At 41.2% G+C, this 21,865-nt stretch overlaps 1 protein-coding gene across 2 annotated transcripts in view; it reads left to right on the top strand.

The window, feature by feature from the left end:
• The first annotated feature begins 726 nt into the window (after positions 1-726).
• Positions 727-21,865, top strand: part of DDAH1 (dimethylarginine dimethylaminohydrolase 1) — a 136,482-nt gene continuing 115,343 nt past the window's right edge. The window contains exon 1 of one of the 2 annotated variants that reach the window (XM_042997716.1): positions 727-1,029. In XM_042997716.1, the coding sequence (XP_042853650.1) occupies positions 727-1,029 (303 nt within the window). Of the gene's footprint in view, positions 1,030-1,227; positions 1,303-21,865 lie in introns of those variants that run through there. The other variant, XM_007079170.3, reaches the window with a different exon arrangement.

The raw sequence follows: 21,865 nt of genomic DNA, 5'->3' as shown, positions 1-21,865 counted from the left end.
TTTCTATATGTCTGTTTTTCTCTACGTGTGTTTTTGGACTCTTCCTCTTTCTCACAGACGGGAAGAAACGCACTCTTTATAATCGCGAGTCTCACCTGGGGTGAGGGGTCATTGGCGGACTTGGGGACGAAGAGAGAGAGATTCTCACGCCAGGAAGTGGGGGTGGTACCACGTGCTGGGCAACCTGGGACCAAGAGAGCAGGGAGAGAGGTCAAAGTATTTAACCACAGAGGCAGCATCCTATCCTTTGCCTCTTGACCCCCGAGAAGCCCTCCAGTCACTCTGCCTAGAGCACTGCACGCTCTCCACGTGCGCCTTGGGGCTGATGTGAGGTGTGCACCTGCGGCGGAATACAGGTAACGTCAGGTCCGGGTCCACCGAGGTCCACCGAGGTCCCCCACCTGCGCACGGCTCGCTCGCTCCCCGCTCCCTCCGCAGCCTCCGCGAGCCCACTCCTCGTGCGGTGCTCGCCACTACAACCCCCACCTAGGCTGCCGCAAAACCCGAGAGCGCCGGGGTGGGCGCGCGGGCTGCGCGCGGGCCGGCGCCGGGAGCTCTGGGCATGCTCAGTCGCGCGGGCAGGGCTCCGGGCGCGAGCGGGGCTCTTTCTGCATCACATTCATCTGCTGCCAAGGGAAGCCGCCGGGCGCTCGCAGGCTCTGCGCGCTGCCCGCGGGAGGACCCGGCCGCCGCGCCCCCGCCGCCGCCCCGCAGCCTCCTGGAGCCATGGCAGCGCTCGGCCACCCCGCCGCCTTCGGCCGGGCCACCCATGCCGTGGTGCGGGCGCTGCCCGAGTCCCTCTGCCAGCACGCGCTGAGGCGCGCCAAGGGCGACGAGGTGGATTTCGCCCGTGCCGAGCGGCAGCATCAGCTCTACGTGGGCGTGCTGGGCAGTAAGCTGGGGCTGCAGGTGGTGAAGCTGCCAGCCGACGAGAGCCTCCCCGACTGCGTGTTCGTGGAAGACGTGGCCGTGGTGTGCGAGGAGACGGCCCTCATCACCCGACCCGGGGCGCCGAGCCGGAGGAAGGAGGTGAGTGTCCGCCCGGCCACGCGAGGGGCGCGGCCGGGGACGCGCACCGGTCCCTCCCCCGCCGCCCGCGCCCGCGCCCCAGTTGCAGGCGGAATCGCGGAATTGGCCCCCGGGCTAGTTTAAAACTTCCCATTTGGGGGAGAGGGTGTGTCTGAGAGAGAGAGTCAGAGAGAGAAAGAGAGAGAAGTTCATTGTTCACGCCTCCGGGCTGTCGGCACAGCTTGGGTGCCTCCAGGACGACCCGACTGAGTGTGGTTGTGCGGACTCCGGCAGGTGGGTGGGGTGGGAAATCCACCTCACAGACATTTTTATTTGGAAAGATTAAACAGTGGCAAAGACGATGCAACTCGGAGCGTTTCCGAGGGAGCAGGGGCAGGGAGGGTGGCTGTTCCAGGCGGGCGGGCGGATGCCGGGCCAGGACTCCGGGAGGGAGTGGGGGGCAGCGCCAGTGGGTGACACTGAAGCCCCCTAGCCTTGCCTAGGGTTTTCGGACCAGCGCGGGGCAGATGAACTAAGCGGGTGTCGGCGCCCACAGACCTAGGGCGTCCCGAGTTACTTTTGAGTGGTGAGGAGTGAGTCCAGCAGATTGTAAGGAGAATGGTTTGTTGGTGAGCTGTGAATAATGTGTTCGTGAATAGGCTAGGTGTGAAAAGCTGTACTCAGGGTAGGGTGCTGGGGGTGTGTGTCTGTGTTTAATTAGAAATGGTTGTTTCACAGATTCCATGATCTTTATTCTCTGTGTTTTTAAACTTCTAACAATTAGAGCTTTTTGTGTTCTCAGGGAAAAGGGACTCCTTTAAAATATTGCAGCTTTGCAGCTTGGGAAAATGGCTGTGATTGCTTTAAACCCGAGGTAGGTTGGTGGAGAGAGACAGAGTGAGAATGGATTTTAAAAAGCCATCTGGGCTGGGATTCCCCTTATTGCCCGGCTAAGAGCCCAGGCTCAAGACTCTCCGTTGCTATTGCATCGAGTGGCACTGCAAGAAGCTGGTGTTTTCTTTCATATCTGGGCGGTTCGGGATTTTTTTCTTCTATTTTGTCTTTATTCAATTCACATTGGAAATGCCCCCATAGAGCTTATGGTTAAAATATGCTTGTTCTAAGGACGCCTGGGTGGCGCAGTGGGTTAAGCCTCCGACTTCGGCTCAGGTCATGATCTCAAGCCTCGCATCAGGCTCTGTGCTGACAGCTCAGAGCCTGGAGCCTGCTTCGGATTCTGTGGCTCCCCCTCTCTCTGCCCCTCCCTGGCTTGCTCGCTCTCTCTTTCTCTCTCAAAAATAAATAAACATTAAAACAATTTTTTTTAAATATGCTTATTCTACACATGCTTCGCTAGTTAGTTGATAGAACCATACATGGGCTGAAAGAATATTCCACTTAATTCTTACTGATACAATTTATCTTTTTTTCCACCCTGCCTTAGCAGAAAACAAAAAGAGTAATGGGTCTTTTTCACTTTACCTTTTTATTTTCTTTGCCACACCTTTGGGTTTGTGAGATGGCCCACTCTATCTTAAACTGATAAGCATGTAACGCCATTTGAATACTTTCTAGTATGTCCTAGGCCATATGACTCAATTGTGGTTTGTGCTTAAAAGAGTAAAAGATTTCAGAAACCTTTTCAAAATGGTACTCATTTGATGAAAGTAATCCAATTTCCTGTCAACATACTGTCACATATTTAATCATCCATTTCATTTTATTCCTGTAATAAAACCTTCCCAAGTTTGGCCTTCCCAATGCTAAAGTGGGCAGTGATCTTTCTCTGTCAGTTTTTGAGGCATACATTTTGGAACGGCTTCAGTCTTATATCGGTCTGGTGGCCCCCTGCCAGAGGCCACATAATGTAGTGGGTAGGATCATCAGACTGCATCCAGTTCTGTGGCCTTGGGTAGTGTCTCTTGCCTCATTTTTCTCACCTGAAAAGTGGACATAATAATACCTATTTCATAAAGTGGTTGTAATAAATTTATTAATCTATCTGAAATTTATAGGATAGGACATTTCATGAATGCTGGTTATTATTCACTTAATATTAGGTCATGGAAGATTTGCTTCTTCTTGAGCAGTGAGAAGTCTACTATATAGTGATGTGACATTACAGTGACATTTCTCCTTCCCAGGGTGAAGGGGAGTCATCTGCATACCTTAGGATCCATCCTAATCTGCTTTGTAGCACTTCCTCCCAGCTTGAGTTTCCTGCAGGTACACGTCGTCGTTTCCCAAAAACACCTTTGCCATTGCACATGATCTGAATCAGCAGAGTAGCAGACCTTCCAGCTGGAGAGAGAAATATGGGCAGTTGTATTAGATGGGGTGCTTCTGGAAATCAGGGCTATGCAGGGTGACTAACACTCTTTGAAACTGCTCACAATACCAGTTTACTGCCTTAGTTGTTGAGTGAATAAATGAATAAATGAAATCCTAACTAGCTGATATTAACAAGCTGATAATAATTACTTCAAGGCCTTCTTTGTACTGTTGTATATATTTTTCATGCGATACTTGACTCTCTAACTGAAATTCCACAACGACTAAGGCATTATTTTAAGATTATTGCCACTGATATCCTTGCCTTCTGTCTCCTTATTCTCCATTCCATTCTTCACACTGTAACTAAGCTGGTCTTTCTAAAACTCAAATCTGATCCTGTCCCTGCTGTGATGAAACTTCTTGAGGGACCCCTATTAAGCTTTATGAACCCATTGAACTGGACTCTCTTGCTTTTCCAGCTTCAGTTGCGTCTCTGACCCTACCCCAGGTGCCTACCAACCCTTTGGCTCAAGCCAGCTTCTTTCACTAAAGCTCACCATGCTGTTGCTTTTCTAGGCATACATTTCTCCTTTTTCTGGGACATTCCGCCTCTTTCCTCTTCTCCATTTCTTCTAGCTGTTCCTATTCATGCAGCACTTCTCAGCTTACTGGTATCATTAATATTACTAGCTATTCTCTCTCGGGTGCTTGCCATCTGCCAAACATTGTGTCAGATTTATGTCACAGGTTTCACTGAATGCTCACATCAACTCTTAGAGCTCAGTGCTATCATTATTCTTACTTTCAAGTTGATGGAATTGAGGCTTAGATGGATTAAATCATTGGCCAGGATCATAGAGTAGAACCAGTGAAACCAGGATTTGAACTCAGGTTTGTAGGACTCAAGCTCTAGTCACAACCACTGTGATACTAGACAACCAAGTCTAGGGTTCGCTCTCCTTTTATGAGCACCTATGACTCTCTGCACTCCCTTCTGTGGTATTTGTCGTACTTTATGGTAATGGCCTGTTTTACCTTTCTGTATCCCTCCACTGTTATGAAAACTGTCAGGGCAGGGATCACATCTACATTCTTCAACATTTTATAACCAGGACCTTGCACACAAGAGTCATGCAGCAAATATCTTTTTGAACAAGTGTGTCCATGACTTTAGGTCAACCTTAGATTTCCCTCCTTATGACATATTTGGTGTTTTGCAAGCATTCTCAATTAACAGAGCCCCAAAAGTTTCATTATAAGTGCAGGTGACTTATAACTGTTTTACTCTTCCTCTCCTTTCCCCTGACTCTGTCTCTTATTATTTTGCTTGTTTTTATAAAAATCCTGAGAAATCCTTCTTTATCAAAGCATCATGTTATATTTAATGACTTTTCTTTCTTGGAAGAAAGGACTGAGAACCGAACTCAAGAAAATAACCCTCTGTGAAAGCAGTGTTTGCCACAATGGGGCCTCCCAAGATTAATAAAACACAGACACTATCTGCAGGAAGCTTAAGTTTTAGTGAAGAAAACTGTGTACAGAGTCAGCAAATAATGTTAAGTGTCTCATAATTCTGTGTCTTCATGAATAGGAATATTTTAATGTTTAATACTTTAAAGACAAATAAATTAGCTTTTAGAACTAGTCTTTTTTTTTTTTTTTTTAGTTTTTGAGAGAGTGTGTGTGCATGCTCATGTATAAGTGGGGGAGGGGCAGAGGGAGAGGAAAAGAGAGACTTTTTCCATGCCCACTGTGGAGCCCGACCAACACAGGCTCCATCTCGTGACTGTGAGATCATGACCTCAGCTGAAATTAAGAGTTGGATGTTTAACCAACTGAGCCATCCAGGCACTCGGAGAACCAGTCATATTTTAAATGAATCCAGCTTAATTTCTGAAGGAAAAAAAGTCAGTTTACAAATGTCAATGTCCTATAAACAAATACCTAAGAGCTAATGTAAGACAAGTGACAGGGTGTGAGAATTGGGTTTTTAAAAAATTAAAAATTTTGGATAAATTATACACTTCTGCAATACTAAAATGAAAAGGTATAAGAGGATAAATATGCAGTGAAGTTGTCTCCCTGCTCTTGTACCTGACTACCTGGTTCCCTTTCTTAGAGGCAACTTTTAATACCATTTTCTTGATTTTTCCTTCTAGCAGGTTTTTAGTACCTAATAAATGATTAACTGACAAAGGCTACTCAAGCAAAATTGTAAAGTATATCCTGTGCCCTTTAACCCCTCTTTGAGAGTTATTTTATCCTTTACCAGGTATCAAGGATTGGTATGTGGAATATTTTGTCTAGGAGAGAAAAAAACACAGACTCATTCTCACAGTGTGAGAATGGCTTTCATTATCCTTTCCTGGACCATTTGCATTTTTAGGGACCTCTTTAGGAAGGCAATGCATAGCACAGTAATAAATCTCAAAAGTGGAATTAGACATTAAGGTAGGGCAGGGAGGTATAAATGGAAAGAGTGAGCAATACATATTTCAATAGAAATTCCCCTTTTATTATAGCACTTAACTGTTTGGATCTACGTATTTTGGCCCTGGGTATATTCTTTGGTTAGGCTAAAAGCATAACCCTTTTGATCCCAGAGGCAAATTGAATATGAAACCAATGTCTAATGACTAGCTAACATGTGCCAAGTTATGTGTGTCTGTGAATTGCAAAACATGGTATTATTATTAGCTCTATTTAAAAGAAGGAAACTGAGGCTTAGGTAACCAGAGTTAAGTAAGTTGTCCAAAGACACACAACTAATAAGTGACAAAACTGAGATTTTCATGAAAATATGAAGGTCATTTTTGCTTGAAGTGCTTGTAGCCTGTTGTGGTTAATCATAACAGAACATTAAATCAATACAAAACAACTACCTGAATCCCATTTTATACAGCTAACAATACATAATCTCAATTGGATATTAACGAAGTGAATGTTTTACTTCTGTCATCTCATAAATGAGAGTAGATTATTTTCATTTTAGTTAAAAAATAATTATCTGGTCATTTACATGAAACACCAGAATTATTTTATTTTATTTTTTTTATTATATGAAATTTATTGTCAAATTAGTTTCCATACAACACCCAGTGCTCCTCCCAAAAGATGCCCTCTTCAATGCCCATCACCTACCCTACCCTCCCTCCCACCCCCCATCAACCCTCAGTTTGTTCTGTTTTTAAGAGTCTCTTATGCTTTGGCTCTCTCTCCCACTCTAACCTCTTTTTTTTCTTTTGTTTTCCCTTCCCCTCCCCCATGGGTTTCTGTTAAGTTTCTCAGGATCCACATAAGAGTGAAAACATATGGTATCTGTCTTTCTCTGTATGGCTTATTTCACTTAGCATAACACTCTCCAGTTCCATCTACGTTGCTACAAAGGGCCATATTTCATTCTTTCTCATTGCCACGTAGTACTCCATTGTGTATATAAACCACAATTTCTTTATCCATTCATCAGTTGATGGACACGTAGGCTTTTTCCACAATTTGGCTATTGTTGAGAGTGCTGCTATAAACATTGGGGTACAAGTGCCCCTATGCATCAGTACTCCTGTATCCCTTGATGAAACCCCCAGAATTACCTAGGCACAATTTGTCCAGAATTGTGTTGTTTACCAGGAGGCTGGACGATTGCTTTTTTTAAATGCACACACTTCCTCAAACTTCTTTTTAACATCAGGTGAGAAAACTGCCCTAAGCCATAATTAGAAATTACTCTTACTCTCACCAAGATGGAAGGTGAATGTGCTGGAGGCTCTTTCCATGGCAGCGGATTAATAGTTCGTGATAAACTTCACCTCCAACTGGATAGAACAACTGCTCCTTTTCAGGATGTTTCTTTTTTGACTCTACTTGGCCTTGGCAATGAATGTTTGGAAATTGATATGTCTTGGAAACTGGAGTACATCTATTATATAATGCAATCTGTTCCCATGCAGTTGATCTTGAAAGCCTTGAAAATAAAGAACGTAATGATGAGTAGGGAGTGACTTCTATTAGATACTATTAGCTGAAAATGAGCTTTCTGCAGAGATTCCTAGAATCATTAGAGAATCGTTATAAAACTAAGAAGGCAGAGATGGATCCCTATAATTCAGATATGCTGGAAAATTGCTTTTGCATGTATTTAAATTCTTGTTGAGCTCATATTTCCTCAAAATTAGTTTTATTAGAGTAATGATGTGTATCTATCCATTACTATATGCCTCAACACAGAAAAATGTACTTAAGACTTTCGAACAAATAGATTTACCTTCCATTGATTTTGCCTCATAAATAAATTATTCATGGCCTCTTATGAATCTCACTATAAATTTGGAGATGCATGTTTAAAAACTGAGTGCTGGTTGTTACTTATTTTACTGGCATTTGCTGTTCAACTCTGTAACCACTTCAGAAAGCCTCATTTTCTAACTGGACATGTGGTAGAGTTCATTCTCCTGCTCAAGGGGTATCATAATTAAAGTTAAAATAACTGAAATTTTAATGAGAGAAAGAGAAGTTTCATTCCTGTCTTGTATAGAACATGGCGTGTTGTTCATTCCAGATAGTCAATAAATATTTACCATAAATAAATCCCCAGTGTTCCATCACAATGCTCCCCTCACCTTTGAAGTTAGCTTTTATTGCTTTCCCTAAACTGATATGAGGTATTAAATCTGTTAGAGTCCTCAGGCCCGTTTCATAAGTAGGCACTTTTCATCCAAATGGACAAGCAGGAGTAGTCTCAAACAACAAATCCCATTTAAAATGCGTGCATATGATGCCATCCTAGTTCACTTCATCATTGTCAAACAGTTTAATAATGTACATTGTCTTCTTGAAGCTGAGTGCTGAAGGAGCAGTAGTATCACATGGAAAGAATAAATCATCAGACTTTAGACTCCTGTTTCTAAATGTTTAGGTCATCCAAGCAAGTATGACCAGAGGAAAAAACACAGCAGACTAAAAAGATGAAAGTATACATTATTACGGGGTCGGTTTAAATCACTGTGGGCAAACTTAACTTAGTTTATGTTAGCAAATTAAAGAGAATACAACCTCTAAGCTGCTTTTGCAAGTAGGTGCGCTCATGGGAGGAAATTGTCATTATAGTGAAGATGAATACATCAGTATGTTGCTTTATTTGAATATGTGTGATTAAATAAACCTTTGCCTTAATTAAAAATATTTATTTGATTTCTTTGTTCTTGTTTCAGAAATATTAGAGTTTTCTAATTTGCTTACAGGTCCTATTCATAGGGGACATGGAGGGTGAGAGAAGGATAAGAGATGTGGAAAAATTGATGGGGCAATGTTGATAACTTACATTTGTGAGATGAGATGAGGGTTTGATGAATAAAAAATACTGGTTTTTATTCAACCTGAAACATTATACTTGTCCTACTTAATTAACCAATCATATAAACTCATGCCTTGCTAATGATGATCCATTATGAGATGAAGCTGAATTATGAGTGCATGATTGCATTAAAAATGACTGTGCTTTTGAAGGTAAAGCAATAGTAGTTGCATGACTCCTGTATGTTTATGCATTCAACAACTGTCTCCTACATGCCAGACCCAACGTTTGGTGCTAGGGAGATAGAGATGAATTAGATCTCACTAATGCCCTCAGGATCTCACAGTTCACCAGGGATGCAGACTGGTGGCAGATGCTTGCAGAACAAGGGGAGAGGTTTCACGACAGAGTTCTCTCTGGTGCTATGGAAACTCCGAGGAGGTATATCTGACCCACACCAGGACTTCTCAGAAGAGATTATTGAGCTAGAAGTAATGGGAGAAGTCAGAGAGGACAGCCTTCCAGAGATAGAGAGCACTATGAAGTAGAATGAGGGTGATACTCCAGTAAAAATTAATTTCATTAATGTTGAAAAGGATGCAGGATTGAAAAAAGCCCACCTATGCCCTCTCAGAACTTTGAGATTTTGGATCTGTAACTCCCAAGTTCACCAAGAGAACTGTATCCTTAACTGTATTTCCTGTTTGGGGCCTAAAGGGATTTGGTTCCCTAGCACAACCTATTCCTAATTGTCCACTTATTTCTTGAGGTTGCTAGCATGCCATTTTGCAGACGCAGTAATTTTTCCTCTTTGGCCCCAAATTTGTCACATTAGGATGTATCAGGCAAATATGACATCCCATAGTATATAGATATATATAACATTATCCAGTCAAGATAAGAGAAAACTATTTCCTCTTTGCTGTCAAAATGTGGTTTTATTTACAAATCTCTCCATCTTGGCAGAGTTGAATTTTCTACATGCTGTGAAAGGCAACGTGGTAGGGATATAACGCCATCCTAGAGGTTAGGGGATGCTGGTTTTGACTTTTTGCCTTGATATGAATATCTAGTATTCTTTACAATTTGGAGATGCTCTGCTTTCTTTCTGGATCTCAGGTCATGTTGAGATGGGACATGGTGGGTGAGAGAAGGATAAGAGATGTGGAAAAATTGATGGGGCAATGTTGATAATTTACATTTGTGAGGTGAGATGAGGGTTTGATGAATAAAAAATACTGGTTTTTATTCAACCTGAGACATTATATTTGTGCTACTTAACTAACCAATCATAAAACTTATGTCTTGCTAGTGATACTCCATTATGAGATGAAGCTCAATTTACTCTGTTTCAAAAGCTCAGCTTCCTTAACCATTCATAACATACTTGAAAAGTAGTTTTTTTGTATAGAAAGCTATAGATAAAAGCCATTGGAAGAGTATAATATCCCTAGACCCACACAATTTCTATCATCCCATGACTCTCATCAGTGTCTGCCGGTTGATGTGTCTGTGGTAAACGTGAATCAATGGCCTGAAGAAATGAAGAGCAAGTGGATATGAAATATGTTCTGGAAACTGTGTTTTTTGCTAGACATGCCCATGGCAGTTCTTTCTTATAAACTCTTCTTACATATGTGTTGATTTCCACTCCTGGTACTACATTTTGAGCTCTGTTTTCTAAATTTTGACTTTTGTCTTCCAAAATTGCATGTTATTTTTCTGAATAAAGAAAGAAAAAAGATAGCCATTTAACTGTAGCTTTTCTGTAGTTACCTATGTATAATTTTTAAAATATAATTTATTGTCAAATTGGTTTCCGTATAATACCCAGTGCTCATCCCAGCATGTGCCTTCCTCAATACCCATCACCCTCTTTCCCCTCTCCCCCACCCCCCATCAACCCTCAGTTTGTTCTCGGTATTTAAGAGTCTCAATGGTTTGCCTCCCTCCCTCTCTGTTTGTAACTATTTTTTCCCCATCCCCTCCCCCATGGTCTTATGTTAAGTTTCTCAAGATCACACATGAGTGAAAACATATGGTATCTGTCTTTCTCTAACTGACTGATTTCACTTAGCATAGTACCCTCCAGTTCCATCCATGTTGCTGCAAATGGCCAGATTTCATTCTTTCTCATTGCCAAGTAGCGTTCCATTGTATATGTAAACTACATCTTCTTTATCCATTCATCAGTTAATGGACATTTAGGCTCTTTCTATAGCTATGTATAATTTAATATTGTTAAAAGTAAGATATTGATGTAATTATTTTTAAAACTTGGAGGTATGTTTGTGGTAAACTTGGACATTCTTTGTCTGAAATCATTCAAAGAGCTAAAATTAATAATCTTGTTGCAGTTAAAAGATACTAATGGAAGAAAAACACATCCACTTTATTCTCTTAATTGTTACTATTTTTTTTTTTTTTTTGTCCTAGGGAACCATCATTTTACAAAGAAAGAACTATAGTTCAGCTTTGGGTCATATTTTAGGTCACTTGTGATATAAACATATTTTCCAATTCAAGAGTTTTCTGTGGAGAAATTAAAATCTAGTGCTTTATTTTGAGGTACTGAAACCATTTTGCTCTTGCTTTTGGTATTCTTCTGACTTTTCTTATGCCGTCTTAGTCCTCTAGCAGGGACCCAGGTTTTCCAGCTCCTCTTCCTGCAAAAAATACAGTGTTGAGAGAGAGAAGTACCCTAGTCACAAAGGGTACTGATTTCATTTTTACATTACGCTCAAACTAAGCATCTCTAAAGCTTTCAGCCTCCCCTAGTCTCCAAGCTTCCCCAGGCCACCCCATGTGAGTAGTTTAACAACGAATAGAGCACAGCTTCAAGACAAGGCTTCTTGTATAGTTGTGTGTGTGTTTTCAAAGTGCTGCTCTCCAGCCATCATAGAGGGGTCATGAAATCAATTCAGTGGGTCATGACCAGCCCTTTTATTTTTATTGTAACAGAATCAATAGAAAATGTCAGAGTACACTGCAACATAGTAGGATAAATACAGTGTCGTGAAACTTTTTTCATTTTGATACATTTGTGTTTGTATGTATAGTAATTACGTATATAAAATACATTCCTTGCTGTAGATAATTGGCAAAAAAAAAAAAAAAAGTGAAACCCCCCCTGTATCTCCTTTCAACCAGATTGCACCTTTTAGCCTCTTCATAGAAATTCTGGAGGACCATGCCTGTTGTCCAGTTGGGATCTGGGAATCATGGCAAAAATCCCAAATGTTTATGTATATCAAGTCACATTTTATTTCCATTTACCTAGGTTAGAAATGGAACCTTCTGGCTATTTGGACCCCTGTCCATTCAGGGGAGAAAAAAAAAAAAAGTTTACTTGAGGAACATGAGGAGGAGAAAGACTGTCAACTCCACCATTTTCTAGACACTGATTCTGCCTCTCCTTTGGTAACATTCTAAGCCAGTTAAGGGAAGGTTACATTGATTAAAACGGGCAAGCATGGTTTCCATTTGAATGGGCACCTTTTTCATTTTTTTGAGAGTGGATTCTGTGGTGGCACCACAGAACTGAACCACAGAGTTCCTTGCATCCAGAGGGGTGACTCCTGACATTTTCCTGCCAGCAGCCTCCAGGTGAAAGCTATCTGCATTGACCCCAGGAAGCCTCAGTGTCTAATGTCAGGATTTCCATTCCACTAGAGATGGAAACTCAGAACACTTTTCTGTTGTTGTTGTTCAAAGAACCCCAGAATATGTCAAAACGCAGAATCTCCTAAAACATAATTTTAATGTTCACATCATTTTCAGAACACTGGCTAAAGGCCTAGCAGGGACCTTGAAAATCACTGGTTTCACCATTTTTCTTTCACACTTGTGCAACACTGAATAGGTGTAAATCCAGCCTTTACAGAAGAACGCCCAAATGAAATTTAATTTTCTTCCTCAAGTAACCCATTTCAGCAATATTTGTGAGTGTTGGTGCTCATTAAGTATGAGTCATTTGGACTGACATACAGGTTTGGGTTCATTCTGACAAAGTGTATTTGGTTAGGAACAAGTTAGTCTGTGATTACAGGAAAACGGTACCCGATTTCCAATGGTAAACCCCACCCCCACCCCCTTCACAGCTGAGCAGCCTAGTCCTGAGAGTGGAGTGTACTCTCACACCTGCTCTTTTGTCCCCCTCAAAAGGAGTGCTGTCAAGATTTCGGTAAGGGAATGATAATAGAGGCAAACAGTGTGTTGCTGTGATTGGAGAAATTGTGTGTTTGTAGAAAAAGGGCTTGGAATTGTGCATCTTGGAACTATGTTTACGTGAGAAAAAATGGGTAGTGCAATTGTCATGTCTATGACAACATTTTTCTTTGTGAGCACTGAGCTGGATAACTGAAGCCTCGGAGTGGTTTGCAAGAGAACTGAGGACGAATATTGCTTCTAATCTGGTCCCCAGAGAGAAGCTTCTTGGTGAGGGGGGGAAGGAATGGGGATTTAGGCTGGAACACTTTTTTGAAAGTAAATGACGAAAAACATACAAGACGTTGCCCGCTGGCCTCAACGTGGCTGAGGGCTCAATTAGGATTCGATCCACGCTCCCTGAAAACACTTGCCTGCCCTGAGGTCAGCCTAATGACTGGAAACTCTGCAAATGTAACAGCTACTGTCCCTTGGACTGTTTTCAACACACAACATATGCACATACAGTTTATACACACTCAGTATCAAGTTTGGATAAAATCAGTTTTCTAACAATGTCTTCCTTGTGTATAATGCTTGGTAGTGATGCAGATCATCAAAACCGATTAGAGAGATTCTTGAGTTACATTATTTTGGTGGACCACTATCCAGGAGAAATATTTTTTTTTTAATGAATTCTGCTTTTTCACTGGGCTCTCTCAGCCCAGGATCACCTCTATATCATCCTTCCTTCCTCTTGATGTCACCCCTTTTCAGAGCTGTCAATGGAGGAGAAAGGGTGTATGCAGTTCCTGGAACTTTCTTACCCTCCCTTACCCTCCTCTTGTTGGGGAGTTCCTTTAACACCATGGATTTATCCTCATATTCTGGGTCTGGATAGTAATTTTCATATTGCAGGTTTCAACTCATAGGTGGATCATAAAGTCCACCTAGCAGGTCACTCTACTTTTTGTTTGCTTTCTTGCAAACGAACTAGAATTGAAAATACCGGAGCACGTTCATTACCCATAAGACAGCCAGGTGTTTTTTCATTTACATACATACAAATATATACATGTTCACTAGTGTGTTGTGGGTTGTGATGTAAGATGTATTTGCCATTGAAATCTGCTTATCTAGGAGACCAAGATAAAACTTTAAAAAAGTACTAAAATTACCTTTTATTGACAGTCTTTGCTGTTTGCAGCAACAATAGAATTTTGGCATGTGTCAGAGGCACTGACTTTCATTGAGCATATAGGCTGTTTGTCTCCTTTTATTACCTAGTAGGAAGGTAAAGCCACTTGTGTAAATGCAGCAAAATGCAGGAGATGGAAAGGAAGGGAAGAAAAGTAAACAGTGTAGATGGTAGGTTTTGAGTTCTTCTCAGTAAGTAGGCATTTCAAGTATTAAGGACTCCTTCACATAAATGCTATAGAGTATTTCCGTACTCTTAGACATATCTTCATTTGTACACCAAATTATGATGATGTGTTATTACAGGCCAGGATGGCAGGTGTTTAGAAAGCACACCTGTTATTAAAAAAGCCACATTTGGGGCGCCTGGGTGGCTCAGTCGGTTAAGCGTCCGACTTTGGCTCAGGTCACAAACTCACAGACCGTGAGTTCGAGCCCCGCGTCGGGCTCTGGGCTGATGGCTCAGAGTCTGGAGCCTGCTTCCGGTTCTGTGTCTCCCTCTCTGTCTGCCCCTCCCCCTTTCATGGTCTGTCTCTCTCTGTCTCAAAAAAAAAAAAAAAAAAAAGTTAAAAAAAAAAAAAAAAGCCACATTAGGGACGCCTGGGTAGCCCAGTCAGCTAAGTGACAGACTCTGGATTTCGGCTTAGGTCATGATCACATGGTCTGTGATTTTGAGCCCCCGCATTGGGCTCCACGCTGACAGTGAGGAACCTGCTTCAGGATTCTCTGTCTCTCTCTCTCTCTCTCTCTCTGCCCCTCCCCACTCACAGTCTGCCTCCCTTCCCCCTGCCCCAAGAACAAATAAACATTTTTAAAAAATAAATAAAAGGGCCACATTAGAACCCAGTACATTTTTATGTTTTGTTGACCCCAGCCTCACTTCTACCCATTCTACTGTCCCATGCCCCGCACTGATCTGCCCATCGGCATCTTCAGTGTGCCCCACTCCCTAAATCCATCGTCACTTGAGGTGCCAGATCATCTCAGGTGCCTCAGTCATTGTCATTCCCAACATGCATACCCCTCACACAGAATCTGGTACCTAGAGACATGTCCTTTTAAACTGCCTCAGGAGGCAGACTGATTCCTGTGACATTCCTTGAGCTGTGCTTTTTCCTCCTTTCCATTGCCTTCAGGGGTGGAAGAGGACAGCTATGAATTTAAATTATGGTTCCACTGCTTATTAGCTGTGTAGCCATGAGCAAGTTGAGCTTCAGTTTCATCCTCTGTAAAAATTGGGCGGGGGGGGGGGGTTGACCATCTGTAACTTTGTTAGGATGCCTATATGCATTAACATGTTAAAGTGCCTAGCAGTACTGTGCACAGAGTAGCTCTTCTGTCAGTGATAGTCCCTCCTCTTATGTTATCTGCTTTCTGTATTTGTAGAGAGCTGTCAGTCATTTAAGCCCCTAAGGTGGAGACTGTGCTTTACTCTTGCTACTTCCCACCCTGAAACTAAAGATCTCCATCCCTTTGGCTTCAGCCTTGCTGCCCGTAACCCTTTAGACAATAAGACTCTGCCTAGCAATTGGGATTTGTGGCTCTTTTTGCACCCCTATGCTGGCTTAACCTGAAACATGTCAGAAGGTTGGGAATACCATTAGAACATATGCTTGAGCCTGCTTGGGCAGCTGGATCAATCCCCCAGCACCCATGTGGCTACTCTACAGGCAGGTCTGATGAGGGCACTAGCTTTCTCTCCACCTCACTTTTGTAGGAGTAAGTCATCCTTAACTGAATCAAAAGATACTGCCCTTTCCATAATTCTTTATACCCTGGTCTTCTAGGTAAAAGAATACTTAGAGAATCTCTTCCTTTCAATTTACCATTTGATCCTGAACTATTCGTTTATGGGTGTTTAGATTTGAATTCACATTTCTAGTATCTGTATATTTAATATGTTTTCCATTTTTAAGGACTTTAAATTTTTATTTTATTAAATTTTTTATTATTACCCTTTTTATTGAAGTATAGTGAACATATAATTTTATATTTTAGGTGATACAACATAGTGATTCAACAACGCTATATATTGCACAGTGCTCAAGAGGAGAGTAGCCACTATACAACATTATTACAATATTGTTATTATTATTTTTATTTTAGAATAGTTGACACACAGTGTTACATTAGTTTCAGGTATACAACATAGTGATTCAACAAGTCTATATGTTATGCTATGCTCACCACAAGTGTAGCTACCATCTGTCACCATACAGTGTTCTTACGATACTATTGACTGTATTCCCTATACTGTACCTTCTTTCCCTGTGAATTATTCATTCCTTAAGTGGAAGCCTGTGTCTCCCACTCCCTTTTACCCATTTTGCCCATCCCTCTACTCTCCTTTCTGGCAAACATCAGTTTGTTCACTGTATTTATGGGTCTTTTACTGTTTTGGGTTTGTTGTTGTTGTTGTTGTTGTTCATTTGTTTGGTTTTTTAGATTCCACATATAAATGAAATAATGTGGTATTTGTTTTTGTCCGACTTACTTCATTTATCATGAATGATACCCTCCAAGACCATCTGTGTTCTCACAAATGGCAAGATCTCATTCTTTTTTGTGACAGGATAATATTCCATTATATATACACACATACACACATATATATACATTATACACACACACACACACACACACACACACACACACATCTTCTTTATCCATTCATCTGTTGGTGGTGACTTGGGTTGCTTTTATATCTTGGCTGTTGTAAAGCTGCAATAAACATAGAAGTGTGTATATTTTTTTGAATTAGCATTTTCATTTTCTTTGGGTAAATAGCCAGTAGTGGAATTACTGGATTATATGGTAATTCTATTTTTAATTTTTTGAGGAATTCAACTGCTTTTCATAGTTGCTGCACCATTTTACATTCCTGTCAACTGTGAAGCAAGAATTCCTTTTTCTCCACATCCCTGTCAATACTTGGTATTTCTTGTCTTTTTTGGTCTAGCCATTCTGATATCTTATATTGTGGTTTTGATTTGCATTTCCCTGATGATTAGTGATGTTGAGCATCTTTTCACATATGTGTTGGCCATCTGTATGTCTTCTTTGGAAAAATGTCTGTTTAGGTTCTCTGCCCATTTTTTTGATCATAGTATTTGTGTTTTGGTGTTGAGTTATATAGGTGTATATCTTGGATATTAACCCCTTATCAGATATATAATTTGCAAATATCTTCACCCATTCAGTAAGTTGCCTTTTTGTTGTTGATGGTTTCCTTTGTTGTGCAAACCAAAATAAAAAGCTTGAGCACATTGAGCATGATGTTAGCTGTGGGTTTTTTATATGTGGCCTTAATTATGTTGAGGTATGTTTTCTCTAAACCCACCACTTTTTTGAGAGTTTTTATCATGAATGGATGTTGAATTTTGTCAGATGTTTTTTCGGCCTATATTAAGATGATCATGTGATTATTATCCTTGATTTTGTTAATGTGGTGTGCTACATGGATTGATTTGCAAATATTGAACCAACCTTGCATCCCTGGAATAAAATCCACTTAATCATAGGGAATGATTTTTTTAATGTGTTGTTGAGTGTGGTTTCTTAATATTTTGTTGAGGATTTTACATCTATGTTCTTCAGGGATATTGCCCTGTAGTTTTTTGTTTGTTTGGGTTTTTTTTTTTTTTTTTTGGTTTTGGGGAGGTTTTTGGCAGTGTCTTTGGTTTTGGTATTGGGGTGATACTGACCTTATAGAATGTATTTAGAAGCTTTCCTTCCTCTTATGTTTTTTGGAATAGTTTGTGGAAAATTGGTATTGACTCTTCTTTAAATGTTTGGTAAAATTCACTTGTGAATCCATCTGATCCTAGACTTATGTTTTTTGGGAGTTTTTTAATTACTGATTTATATGTTCACATTTCGTATTTCTGATTCAGTTTTGGAAGATTGTATGTTTCTAGAAATTTTTGCATTTCTGCCAGGTTGTCTCATTTATTGGTGTATAATTTTTTGTGACAGTCTCTTATAATCCTTTGTATTTCTGTGGTGTTGATTGTTACTTCTGTCCTATTTCTGATTTATTTATTTATTTATTTATTTAGGTAGTCTATTTTTTCCTTTAAGAACTTTAAAAATTCTTCTTTCATTGCAAGGTGAAATTACACCTAGAAATGAGTCTTGGTTTCACTTCTCAGTTATATCATCTTTGGCAATTCACAAGTTTTAATTTCTACTGAAATATTTCTTCCTCCTTCCCAAGGATGTTGAAGACCAAAGTATATTGAATACTATGATGCCTTATACAAATGTGATTACACTGGTAACATTGTTATGGTAAATGATAGACTGTACATAATGATTACAGTAACTTTATTACTTATGGACTAGAGATGACTAGCTTATTCTTGAAGATGTCTCTGACTAGATCTGAGCAGTGTCACTTGCACTGTGACCACTAAGCCCTGATACCCTTTTAGGAGGAGCCCTGATAGAGGCACTCTTAAAAAGCTTTAGTCAACTCTAAAGACCCAGATCTACTCTGGAAACTCTGAACTCAGGCAGATAAACTTTGGGTACAGTTTTGTCATTCTGTAAAAAAAGATAGCATGCCTCTTATTCATTTAATTGTTATTGAGTGCCTGCTGTATGTAAAACTGATAAAGTAAACAAATATGATGCCCACCCCAGTGGAACCTTATCAGGGAGTCTAAGTGGGGAGATAACCATAAAATAAACAATCCAAAATATATGCATATTTAAAAACAGTAAATACTGTAAAGGAAAAGGATGTTTTACTTCATAAGGTTGTAAAAATAAGAGACCTTTGCTGGAAAGGACTTGAGTATCAGTTTTTACATACACCTCTTATTAAATAGTAGGTAGTAAATGTTCATTGATCAAATGATAAATAACTGGTCTAATATAATGTTACCAGAGATACTCCCTCAGGCAGTAAAGAGGTAGATTGGCATTGAGGGGGCACCTGGACTAGGAAGTCTTAAAACGTCTCTACTTAAAAGCTGTGTAGCTAAGAGCTAGCAGATGATTGCTGTGGACTTTAGGATTCCCATCTGTTAACTGGGGATAATGCTGCTCTTTGTCATTCTCTATTGTCTTGAGCTTTAAACAGAGAAGTGGGGTGCCTAGATGGCTCAGTTGGTTAAGTGTCTGACTCTTGATTTAGGCTCAAGTCATGATCTCATGTTCATGGGATCAAGCCCCATGTTGGGCTCTGTGCTGACTGTGCAGAGCCTGCTCTGGGTTCTCTCTCTCCATCTCTCTCTGCCCCTCTCCCACTCATGCATACACCTGTGCAAATGTTCTCTCTCTCAATAAATAAATAAACTGTAAACTTAGCACCTGTAGGAACTGGGCCACAGCCTGCCCTGCCACAACATCACAACATCTGGAGATGGGTCCCTAGTCCCACAGTCCTCTCTGTAGAAATCTTAGAACCAGCTCTTGAGGGAGTCCCGTAGCTTGCCTGATGTGGGTCTCAGACCTTTGATAGCAGGATCTATAGCAATGGCACTGCGTATGGCTAGCTTTTTGCCACGTGTTAAAGGATTACCTATTTTATGGAATTTCTAGGGAGAGCCCTCTGTTAGACCCAGGAGACTAATTGTGTGAGAATATGCACCCTATTAAAGAGTTTGGGAGCTAGATGGGTTTCAAGAACACATGTAACCACCACTTATTGTGTACTATGCTTGCTGCTTTGTCTACCCCACTTCATCTTTACCCATACAGTTTCCCCCACTTGATGAATAGAGAAACTGAGGAGAGGCTATATGACTTGCTTAAGGTCACATAGTTACTAAGTAGTGAAACTGAGATGGACAGCCTGGTGTTTCTGACTCCAGGGCCTGAGCATTTGGCCACTATACTACAGAAAACACACAAGCAGCCATGCCAACCATTAGAGGATTTGGGTTAGCAAGACCCTCCCTGTTGATATAAAAACCAAAGTCACAGGTTTGATATCTCCAAAGGGCAATTGTCTAATCTACCAGTGAGGGCACTGAGAAGAATGAGAGAGACAAGGGATTCTGTGGCTGAAGACAAGGTTTCAGCTCAGCAACTACCTATCCTTCTATCCCTCTACCCCCTAATCCATGAGGCTAGCCCAGAAACCTTGCCCACCTAGGAGAATCACAGAAGCTGGCCAGCATCTCCAGCCATGGACTTAGTCTTGGCTTGATATTTGTTGGCAGGGTTCCTCACCAAATAGTTAAGCAACCCATGGAGAACCTTGATCTTAACTTACAAACACAGAAAGGCATGCTGAGTAAGAGTCTGAATAGGAATCCTAAGATGGCCCCAGCTCAAGGAAGGAAACTCCCCTGGCTCTCTAGAGTAAAAAACAAGGGTTAATTCTATCCATACACCCACACTAACTCTTGCTCAGTCTTCCTGGAGACAAATCAAAGAGTTATGCATGAAAGAGACAGATTATCACTTTTATTGACACAGATGTTCTTCTAACTCTGTGTGTGTCTCAGCTGACCCCAGGTCAACAATACAAACAATAATTAACACAAGCAGGCTGCAAACCTGTCTCATTCCTGTGCACCTGAGTTTTAGTTGAAGGAGCAGGGATACACATAGAAGCATGCCTGGATCTTACTGTCTTTGTATCTTAGAAGAGGGAGGGTAGGATGACATGCCTGGCTTTAGGTTCCAGCATCCCTTAACCCCATTAACTAAGACACTTGACTTCTGTGATGGCTTAGTTAAGCCATTGGCTCCTTACCCTTCCTCTCTCTCCAGTCTTGCTCTTGGGACTAGTATAACCCATATTTAATAAAATGAATACATTACCCACACTGTACAGCTCTGATTTTGTTCTTTTGAATATTCCTTCTCCCCTCTGTAGAGGACTTGAGTCCTGGCCTTGTACTCCATCCCCATGGGGACTTGCCTCTGGACTGCTCTGACTTCTGCACCCCGCAGTGTCCATCTCTCCACCACCATCACACATTTTTCCTAACCCTTGACCTCACCTCCCACTTGTTCCTGCCACCATGCTTCCTGGATATTCATTCTGTCCACCTGTGTAGATTTCTACCTACCAAATGTGTATCTCTTCGTGCCTGGAACTAATTTTCAGGTTTATAGGTTCCTTCCAGTGCAACCTGCCTTCTCCTGGTTAATCCTTTCCCCCACAACAAACAACAGCATAATAGCATTTATCATGTGTTTATTGTGCATCAGCACTTTAAATCCATCCTTCTCATCAGCAGCCTTGGTCTTGTTCCTAACTCTTGGAGCAATCTGGCTATTAGCTGAGGAATTTAGAAGACTCCTTAGTCAATAGGTCAATAGTCAGTAGTGAGTCAACCTCATCATTTCTGCTGTTGGCCTTGTTCTGACATGACCCTTGCTTAAGTTGTGCCCCAGTTCCATTAACTGCATTTATATATTGATACCCTTTGCTGATTTCCTGCCTGGATCCCCGGTGAAAGACTTCAAGACTGACCTACAATCCTATATGGGAGGCCTCCTTAAGCTAACTGCCAAACCCTTTGGCTCCATGTTGTGCCAACCTTCTCATATATCTGCCTGGTAAATGTCAGGTCAGACACGAGCCTGCCTTATGCTGGGGTGAGCCCATCAGCATACTCCCTTTTGCTGGAGTCTCTGATGCCACTGCCATTATGACTCTTCTTCCTTCTGCTCACAGTTAGAACCATCCCTGGTCACTGGTCTTGCCCTGGGGGACCATTCTGCTCTCTGGACCTCAGATGGAACACATGCTCTTATATTTTAAAGTATCTGTTAGGTCCAACCTATTGGGAAGTTTAGGGTAACATGACTTAACTAGGGCACACTCTTAATTTTCCTTCTCCCTTCCCACCTCCTATAGTAATTAGCTGTCAATAAATGCTACTTTTCTGACTCAATTTAACAAATCAGTCTGTTCTTGGAATTCTCACTAAACTGACTTTAGTATGATTTAGTAAAATGGCATTTGCTGGTAGGAAAGTAATCTTA

The sequence above is a fragment of the Panthera tigris genome, chromosome C1, assembly GCF_018350195.1.
Source record: "Panthera tigris isolate Pti1 chromosome C1, P.tigris_Pti1_mat1.1, whole genome shotgun sequence".
Taxonomy (NCBI): domain Eukaryota; kingdom Metazoa; phylum Chordata; class Mammalia; order Carnivora; family Felidae; genus Panthera; species Panthera tigris.
This window is presented reverse-complemented; position numbering and strand designations above follow the sequence as displayed.